The following is a 10,645-nucleotide window of genomic DNA, read 5'->3' on the forward strand; positions in this document are numbered from 1 at the left end:
AAAAGTGTTATTAAAATTGTTTTTTTTCTTTTTTTCTGTTAAAGAGAAAAAAAAAACTTCAAAACAAGCTAATAGAACAGTATCAATGGTTAATGCATTGCATATTGTTATCTTTAGATTAGTTACTGAGTACAAGATGAAGACATTTAGTTGTCCAAACAGTATTAGCATAAACCTGGCTTTTCAGTGAGCTAGGAGAAATTAGTAGTATAACTATCTTAACTATTCTGTGTGTATGTTTGTGTGTGTGTGTGTGTGTGTGTGTGTGCGTGTATGTGTATTAGGAAGACAATACAATGTTGTGCATGTACATGCACTTTATTTCACGTATAAGTTATGGTCTCTGTTTGCATCCCTTTACATACGAAAGTATTCAGTTTTATCCTTTTTCCCCCCATAATTTTATTGAGAAACAAATAGCAATGAGACACTTTCAAACCAAATTGGTAGGACAGTTTCAATAATTAACACATTGCATACATTCCTAGTGGTTAATTGCTATACAAGATGTGGACATGATATCCTATTTACAAACACTATTAGAACAAATCCCCCTATTCATTAAGAGAATGTAACTATATATCTATCCTAACCATTTTAAATACACAGATACAAAATGAACATTCATTTGTATCCCCTTTTTTTGTTAAGTTCCATTATTTGAATATTATAAGTGTGTTAACTCAGCAAAATATTCTAAAAGAGTCCAGTAGTCCATAATAGTATTGGGTCTTCCACTTCAGTTTTATCCTTCTTTTTGGCTGCGTAATATGCCACTGTATAAAAAGAACGTGTCTTTTATACTCATTCCTTGGTTGATGGGTACTTATGTTGTTCCCAAAATTTAGGTATTACAAATTGTACTGCTATAAACATAGGTGCACATATATCACTGTGATACAATGTTTGTAATTCTCCTAGGAAAATATCCAGGAGGGAAATAGCTGGGTCAAATGGGTCCTCCAATCCTAGTTTTCTGAGAAATCTCCACACTGATTTCCACAGTGTTTGCACCAGTCTACACTCCCACCAACAATGGAGAGGGGTTTCTTTTCCCCCACAGCCAGCATTTCTATTGGTTATCTCTTGATGATAGCCATTCTTTCTGGGGTGAGATGGAATCTCTGTTGTTTTAGTTTTCATGTCTCAAATGACCAGTAATGTTGAATAGTTTTTCATATATCTATTTGCTATTTGTATTTTTTCATATAAGAAATGTGTGTTCATCTCAGATGCCCATGTTTTGGATTGGGTCTTTAAATTTAGGAAGTTTGGGGTTTTGTTTTTTGGGGTTTTTTTGTTTGTTTGGTTGGTTTTTGTTGTTGTTGTTCTTTATATGTTCTTGATAGTAATCCTTTGTCTGAAGAACAGAAGACAAATGTTTTTTCCCATACTGTGAATTGTCTCTTCACTCTGTTGGTGGTTTCTCTTGCTCTGTGAAAGCTTTTTAATAAGATTGGGTTGGTGAATCTTTGATTTTTCCTGACCAATTGGAGTTTTGCTCATAAAGTCTTTGTCTACACCAGTGTCTTCAAGAGTTTTACCTGTTCTATCATTCAGCAGATTTAATGTTTCTGTTTTAATATCTAGATCTTTGATCCATTTTGAATTTAGTATATAGTGAATGATATGGGCCCAATTTTAATCCTCAACATTGATAGATTTTCGATGGTGTCACAGCAGAGAAACAGGCAGAAAGAAAAAGGGAAAGGGGCTTTATTATAAAGGGAAAGGGGCTTCATTATCTTGGAGGACACAGAGACAATTTGGGAAGATAAGGAATTCTCTGGATTGGAACAAAGGGAGGCTGAGGCTTCTATGGCCTTTTCTCAGGGGCGGAGTTGAAGGGGATATTTAGATATACCTGAGGAGCTGATTGGGGCTTCCCTGAGGTGGTGGGAAGGGTGAAAGGAAATGGCACCCTGGGCTGAGTTGGAGAAGAGTTCAGGTGCTCCCTGTGAAGATGAGCTGTTGCTTTAAGGGCTTCAGCCATATTGGATGACCACCATAATAATTCAGCAATTCATACTAGGGCCAGAACCTATCAAACATGGGTAGAGCCAGTTTTTCCAGCACCATTTCTTAAGGAGGCTATCTTTCTTTCCATGAATGTGTTTGATACCTTTGTGAAAGATAAGGTGGCTGAGTATGTCTGAGTTGTTTCTGCATCTTCCAGTCTGTTTCATTTTCACCATATTGGTTCTTCCTACCCAAGAGCAAGGGATCTCTTTCTATTTTCTGATATCCACTTCAGTCTCCTTTTTCAGAGTACTGTAGTTTTGAATCCTTCATTAAATTGATTCCTAGGTTGTTTGGGGGTTCTTTGTGGGGAGAGGGGGATGCTATTGTGAAAGATGTTTCCCTGATTTCTCTCTCAGTGAATTTGTTATCCATGTGCAGGAATGCTATTGTTTTGGTGTTTTTTTTTTTTTTTTTTTTTTTTTTTTTTTTTTTTGACTATTGACTTTATATCCAGCTATGCAACTGAATTTGCTTATTTAATGTAGCAGGTTTTTAGTGAAGCTTTTGGAGTCTTCTATGGAGAGTATCATGTCATGTACAAGTAATGATAATTAAATGTCTTCCTTTCCTATCATTCCTTTTATTTCTTTCTCTTGTCCAATGGCTCTGGTTAAAGTTTCCAGGACTACGTTGAGTAAGAGTGGAGACAGTAGATATCCTTATAGAGTGAAAACTTTCATTTTTTTCCCATTGAGTATGATGTTGGCTGTTGACTTGTCATAAATGGCTTTTATCAGCTTGAGATAAAGACCATCTACTCCAGTTTTATGTAGGGTTTTTATCATGAATGGGCGTTATACTTTGTCAAGTTTTTTTCTGCATCTATTAAGATGATCATATGATTTTTGTCCTTGGTTCTGTTCATATGATATATTACATTTATTAATTCATGTATGCAGAACCATCCCTGCATCCCTAGGATGAATCCCACTTGGTAGTGGTGTAGATAATCTTTCTGATGATTTGCCACATTCTGTTTACCAGGATTTTATTGAGAATTTTTGCATCTATGTTCAATAGGGAGATTAACGCATAGGTTATTTCTTAGTTGGGTCCTTCTCCAGTTTTGGTGTCAGGATAATGCTTGCTTCTAGGAATGAATTTGAGAGTATTGCTTCCCTTTCAACTTCATTAAAGAGTTTGAGAACTAGTGTTAAGAAGGTGTTAGGCCTTCTGTAAACTTCTTGTTATATTCAGCAGTGAATCTGTCAGGGCCTAGGTTTTTTCTTTGTTAGTATTTTTTAATTATATCTTTGACTTTATTTTTTGTTGTTGTTGTTGTTTTTGTTTTTTTTTGTTTTTTTTTTTGGCAGAACCGGGGATTGAAACTCAGATCCTGGCGTTTGCCCATCAAGCGCTTATCCTACTGAGCCATCTCCCCTGCCCCTCTTTGACTTTATTGATATTAGTTTATTTGGGATTTTTATATCTTCATGATTCACTTTGGTAATTCATATGTATCTAGGACTCTGTCTTTTTCTTCATTTCATCTTACTAGAATATATGTTTTCAAAATAGGTATAGGTGATCTTCTGGATTTCTGCAGGGTCCTTCATGATTTCCCCGTTCATTCTAATTGCATAGATTTGACCCTTTCCCCTTTTTTCATAAGGTTAGGTAAGGGTTTGTTGATTTTATTTAATCTTTCAAAGAACTAACTCTATGATTCATTGATTCTTTGTATTGTTTTCTTAGTCTCCCGCATTAATTTCTATTCTGATCTTTTTTAATTTTATCCCTCATACAAGCTTTTGTCTTAGCCTGTTCTTCTTTTTCTAGAAGTTTGAGGTTCACCATTAAATTGTTTGCATTTGCTCTGTTTTTGTTATATGAGTATTTACTGTTATTAATTTCCCTCTTACAACTGCTTTCATTGTGTCCCATAAATTCTCGTATGCTGTCTAATTTCTTCTGTAATTTCATCAGTGACCCACTGATTTTTCAGGAGGATACTATTTAATTTCCATGTGTTTATGAAATTCTTGATTTCTTTTGCCATTGAGTTCCAATTTTATTGCACTATGGTCTGATAATATGCATGAGATAATTTTTATTCCTTTGCATTTACTTAAGCACGTTCTATGAGTTAGTATGTGGTCTATTTTGAAGAACATCCCATGTGCAGCTGAGAAGAATGTGTATTCTTTTTTTTTTTTTTTCCTCCCAATGCCTTCAGGCAGGTTTGGCTGGCTTGAATTGTGGGGATTGAACCACAGCAACCTGAGCCTGACTGCTTTGTTGAAGCAGCCACTTAAAGAACTGAGCTAAGGGGCAGGCCCCCAAGAATGTGTATTCTGCTGTTGTGGGGTGAAACACTGTACACATCTACTAATCCATTTGTCCAAAAGTTTGGTTCATGCTTTTGGAGGATTATTTCTAACTTATATATATATATTTTTTTTTTGCAGAACCGGGGATTAAACTTAAGACCCTGCATTTGACAGACAAGCACTTATTCTACTGAGTTATCTCCCTGGTCCCTTTCAACTTATACTTTTGTAATGTTCTCTTTCCTTATGTTTTAGTACCCTTTGATAGTCCTCAAATGTGAATAATAATTTTAAAGAAGCAAATCTTTGCTTCATTTAATTAAATATTCCACCAAAATTAAAAAAAAAAAAATTTGTTTCAGGGCCAGGGAGATGGCTCAGTAGAATAAACACTTGCTTGGCAAGTGCAAGGGCCCGAGTTCAATGCCTGATTCTGGGGAAAAAAAAAACAAAAACAAAACCAAGTTTGGTTCAGTTGTAATATTTCATTGTTAATTTTTTGGTCTAATTGATCTGTCATTTTGTGGCAGTGGGATATTAAGATCCTCCAATATAATTGTATTAGTGCTTGTTTGGTTCTTCATGTTCTCTAAAATTTGTTTTATATAATTGGGTACACTGGTATTTGTTGCATATGTATTTATGGTTATTATTTCTTCCTCTTGATTATTCCCTTTACAAGGACGTAATGACCTCCTTTATCTCTCTTAATCAGTCTTGTCTTGCTATTTGCTTTGTCTGCAAATAGAATAGCTACCCCTCCCTTTTCTGGGTTCCTGTCACGTGGAATATTGTTTTCCATCCTCTGGCTTTCAGTCTGTGAATTTTTTAATTAAATTTGTTTCTTGTATGCAGCATATTGTTGGATCTTACTTTTTTTTTTTTTTTTTAAGGGAAGGGCCTATAGGGTATTCAGGGTCTCACTACTAGACCACATTCATTGTGATCCACCTGTTTACAGCCTCCCAAGATCTGGAATTACAGGCGTGTGCCACCACACCCAGTCTCAATTGCTGTCTCAGTGTACCCCAGGGGTGGGGCTGCACTGCAGGCCCGGTGATTGAACTCTGGTCCCTTCACCTTCTTGCAGGTGCTTTAATCTGCTGAGCTATTTGGCCGGCCCTTGAATCTTGCTTCTTGATCCATTCTGCCAGTCTTAGTCTTTGATTGGTGAAATGAGACCATTGACATTGCTGGTTATAAGTGATATGTACTGACTTTTCCTTGTTACTTTTCTGTTGTTGGCTCTCCTCCTCTCTTTGCCCTCCCTCTGCTTAATTGTTTGCCTTGCCTTGTGGATTCTTTTGGTTGGGGTTCATGGAGTTTTAGTCCTTGTTATCTTTCTAGAGTGTCTTTGAAAACATTTGCTGGTTTGGTGGTCATAATTTTCCTGAGATGTTCTTTGTCATAGAAGTATATTTCTCCATCAGTTTTGAAAGATAGCTTTATAGGGTACATCAGTCTGGGTTGAAAGTTGTTTTCCTTTGTAACTTGAAATACTTCATTCCTAGCTCTCGTTGACTTGAGGGTTTGTGCTGAAAAGTCAGCTGTGATTCTGATGGGCTTTCCTGTATAAATGATTTGTTTCTTTTCTCTAATGGTGTTTAAGATTCTATTCTTGTGTGAAATTTCTGGAAACTCTGTTATAATATGCCCACCACAAGGTGGTTTTTTTTTTTTTTTTTTTTAATCAAGGCTAACTAAAGTTCTATATGCCTCACTTATCTATGCATCAAATATTTTTTTCCCTACCAGGGAAGTTTTCTGCCATGATGCCTGTGAACAGGTTCTTTATATCATTTGTGTTATCTCTGCTTTTTCATTGACTCCAATCAATCTTAAGTTATTCTTGTTTTCCTCATCTAAGTAGCTGCTGATTGATTTCTTATGGTCTCTTGCTATTTTTAAGAAATCTTTTCATGATCACTAGCTACAAGCCTGTCTTTTATATTTGAGATCCTGTCTTCACATTGGCTTAACCTGCTGTAAATACTTTCAATGGAATTTTTATTCTCTGGGATATCTGCTTGAATCTGCCTTATGGATTTCATTTACTTTCTATGCTGAACATTCATGGCTTCCATAATTTTTTCAGCTCTTCTATTTTTTTGGTCAGTATCTTTTCTAGAGTCACTAAGAATAGTTTTCATTGTGGAAACCATCCCTGCAATTATATGAAAAATTATTTCTGATTTGATTTTTTTCTAGAGCCTTATTCAGTTGCTTTGTTGTTGGCACTTTAGTGAGGCCAGGTAGGTGGCTTTTGGATTGTCCCATCTCATTGCCTTCTGGGTTGCCTTTGTGAACTGGATGTCTGGGGTTGCATCTTGTTTAAGTGTCTTCTCTCTTTTTTTTTTTTTTTTTGCTGTTTTAATTCCTTGGATCATACTTATAAATTGCCTATGATGGGTTGCTTTATTGCTAGTATTTATAACCCTTAGAAAGTGACTACTTCTCTGAGTTGTCATCCAAGCATAATTGATTTTTTGGTTCTGAGTCTGTTGCAAGATCCTATGTGTGCAGTTCGTTGGGGATAAGAAGTTGCTGCCTGTTTGGCCCAGCCCCTGGTTCTTTGACACTGTGCCACAGTATTTTCTATGAGCTTTAGTCAATCTCAGTCTTGGAATATCAGGAAGAATGTCTGTTTAGAACAGTTCTGTCATTTTTGGCTAAAGTGGTACCATCAACAATAATAGCATCAATCATAGCCTAAAAAATGACAAACTGAGGTAATCATTAATTTGCCACCTCTAACCATATAAACTAGACTTGTGCTTGTGTAACAAAATCTAAAACAGACTAGAAAATTATATGCAGTATATAAGTCCTTAATATGTCAATTTTACCCTCAGAGCTTAAATTTATAAGGAGTTAGGAAAAAATAGAGAGGTAGAAGAGGAAGAAATTAGAAGTAAGGCTGGAGAACAAAGAGGGATCTACCCTCGCTTTGGGAAACTGATGCAGATGACTGGAGGGAAGAGAGAATGGGGGGGCTGGTGAGATGGCTCTGTGGTCTAAAGCACCTACTTAGAACAAGCTTAACAGAGCACAGGGACCGCGGTTCAATCCCCCAGCACCACATGCCAGCCAGCGCTGCCCCCTGGTGGGCTGAGCTGGCCACACACACACACACACACACACACACACACACACATAAATAAATAATTTTTTTTTAAAAAAAAGAGAAGGAAGAGGTAAAAAGGACAGAACAGAACAACAATCAAAGAGGCCAGAAACCACATATAAAAACAATATTAAACAATGAAGGAGAAAAAAACAAATACAACAGCAGCAGCCAAAGTGAAAGAGAAGGTCCACTTCCAGGGCTGACTTGCTGCCACTGGCAGACAGCATGTGGAGACAGAGTCAGTCCCAAGCTGTGCCGATCTGTCCCAGAAAGCCAGCAGTAGCTTTTTGGCAGGGTAATGGACAATCTCAGCAAGCCTGGACCTTGTGGCTGAGAACAGGCTCATTTGGCCTGCAGCCATCAGCACACCTTCTGTGGGCCTGAGCCCAGCTAGGAGCTGCTCAATGGCAGCAACAGATCTGAGTTCTGAGCTCAGCCGGCCCCTTTCCAAGGTGGCTCTCAGCCAATCTCTGTCTCGCACTAGATAATTGAGCCCTCAGCACTCGCAGCCAGTTAGTGTAGTCTTTCGCATCCACTGCTCCCCTCCTTTGCTGTCTCTCTCTGAGGAGGCCTCGGGGGCTGCCAAGTCACTGTGTGTCCACAGGTTTGAGCCACTTCCCTGGTGCAGTGAGGCCTGTCTTAGGGAGTGTGCTGCCGACCACCTCCATACTTCAGATCCTTAAAAGGGCTGGGGAGATGGTGCAGTAGAATAAGCTTTTCGGGGGCCTGGCCCTAGCTAAGTTCTTTAAGTGGCTGCTTCCACATGCTTCAGATCCTTGCTAGGCCAGGGGACCCACTTCCCTCCCCTCATCTTCCTCCCGTTGCCATATTCCAGCATCTGGGTGGCTTCTCTCAGAGCGCCTTTCTCGCCGCTGTTCACCACTCCATCTTGTTGCCTGCTCCAAAAAGACTTATTTCTAAAGTATATGATTTCAATTGTTAGCTTATCATTTGACTATGTTTATGATTATTTTAATTGTAGAGATTTTGAAAAGTAAATTTAATTTGCAAGATGTTTTATTTCCTCTTCATAATGCATGCCATATGCATGTGTATTCTGATAGAAAAATAAAGTTATGTTTAGACAAATTCCTATGTTAAAATTCTGTATTTCTCTAGGCCAAAAACTGCCTTGAAAGAATCGTACTTAACTCCCAGTGGGTGATGCAAGTCCTTTTTTTCCATGCGCTTAACTGGCTAAAGTAGCAGAGGGTCGCTGCAGTTGATTTTTTGGGTTGCTCATGCTGCATTTTCGGAAGAGCAGGGATATGTTTATTGTGCCAAGTTCTTAAAAAGCAAGCAGTCTTGCCAGTGGGTTTGTTGAGTTCCCTGGCGATGTCATGAAGGAGGGGAGATGTGTAAACCAGTGACAATCAAGCTGCTGCAACCCCAGGAAGACTGGTGTGTGCCCTGCAGGACTGGGGATGGTTGATTCACATCTTTTGCTGGCTGCCAGGAAGATAGGAACTAATCTTTTATTCCAAAGCCAAAGATAAGACAACACAGGAATCTATTGAGTGGGGCCAATATTATTTATCTAGGGATTTTCTCCATGCTTGTGCTAAGGAAGGGGAGGAGTCCTTCAGACTGCTGAAAGACATATAACTTGCTTTCACATACTATCAGGGACTGAACGGACTGGTGCCCCCATGTCTCTCCTGTCTCCAGCTTCCCCTTAGTTGATCTCTGTTGCCAGACCACAAACTCTACTGAGAAAGGAAGAACCTAGGCTGTAAGGAAAAAACCTCACAGTGGTTGAAAGTAGTGTCTAGTTTAGGGGTGAGAATTTAAAAATTGGGCTGTGGCTTCAATTTTGTCTTTTAATTAACTACTTGACTTTTGATAAGTTTTCTGCCCTTGCAGCTCCTGTGACAAATGGGAGTTGGAAAAGATACTGTCGTCAGTTTCTTGCATCTGTCATGTTTTATCATTCTTGACTGTTGAAGCTGCTACCAAAATTTATATTATCCTTTTAAGTCACAAATTTTGTCAGTGAAAACCACTGCAGATTGTGTGTGTCAGTGGGCAACTACTGCAGCGTGCAGTGCTCTTCACTGATGGCTCCTTAAATGTAATACGTATTGCGATCAGCAAGCTGTGGGGAGGCTCGGGAGAGAAGGGGTGAGCAGAGGGTACCAAGAACTGTCTGTCCATGTACCAGACCCCCACACTGAATGTACTATAAACATGACTAATACAAATTTTTAAGATAAAAATGTTTAAAAAGCAATATGTAGTAGTAACCCTGTCAGAGTAGATAGCTGCTAATATTTATTATTTCTCAGAATATAAACATGGATTAAAATACCTCTCAAAGATATTGTTGGAATGAACTTTTGAGAAAAGTTTTGAGAAACCAAGAGTTGAGGTTGGTAGTTTGTTTTTCCTAATTGTATTTTGGTGCTACATATATTAAATGCTTGTGCCAGTAGGAAAAGTTTCAAGACTTTTTATTTAATTTACAGCTTTATTATAAGCATGGTGGATTAATGGATTAGTTGGGAAGCCTTTGACATCACTTAGTGGAACCCAGTTTTATCTACTTGGTTCAACCTACTCACGCCTCTTTCCTGAACCAATGACTCAGGCTAATCCCGACTTCCTGGAAAAGCCGTGAAAAGGGGAGTAGAAGCCAGTGGGAGCCAGCGGCCAGGACAGCTGCACTCTAAATGTACCTCTTTCTTTTTTCTTTCCTTCAGTGAAGATTATGGAAAAAACTTTAAGGATATTACAAATCTCATCAATAACACCTTCATTCGTACTGAATTTGGCATGGCCATTGGTCCAGAGAATTCTGGAAAGGTAAGACTCCTACCATGGAAAGCTGGCGTTCAGTGGTACATGCAGTGCTGCTGGGTATTATTGTTGAATGATCCAGTGATGCGCAGTATTCTATTTTAGTTTACAGTATTACTTTATTTGAACATTAAATATAGTTTATTTAATACTGATCACAAAAGAATGTAATTCAGCACACAGATTTCTAGTTTTGGCCCCTGGGCAAAATGTGCCAAAACTTGTAACACAGTTATTTAGCATTACAATATGCAGTCCCTATGATGACAAGCTAGGGACTGAGAATCTGACCAGGCTGGAAATACCAGGTATGATGTGCTAACTTAATTCAGGATGATACATTTTAATAAGATCAAGACTCAAGGGGGCTGGTGAGATGGCTCAGTGGTCTAAAGCACCTACTTAGAACAAGCTAAGCTAAGCAAAGCAC

General features: G+C 38.3%; 1 protein-coding gene across 3 annotated transcripts in view; it reads left to right on the forward strand.

Moving 5' to 3' along the window:
• The window catches only part of Sort1 (sortilin 1), a 113,242-nt gene that overhangs the window by 65,306 nt on the left and 37,291 nt on the right, over positions 1-10,645 (forward strand). For all 3 annotated transcript variants that reach the window (XM_023721688.1, XM_023721689.1, XM_023721690.1), the window contains one exon: positions 10,119-10,221. In XM_023721688.1, coding sequence (XP_023577456.1) covers positions 10,119-10,221 — 103 coding nt within the window. The remainder of the gene's footprint in view (positions 1-10,118; positions 10,222-10,645) is intronic.

Source organism: Octodon degus, unplaced genomic scaffold (assembly GCF_000260255.1).
Source record: "Octodon degus isolate 3935 unplaced genomic scaffold, OctDeg1.0 scaffold00084, whole genome shotgun sequence".
Lineage (NCBI taxonomy): Eukaryota > Metazoa > Chordata > Mammalia > Rodentia > Octodontidae > Octodon > Octodon degus.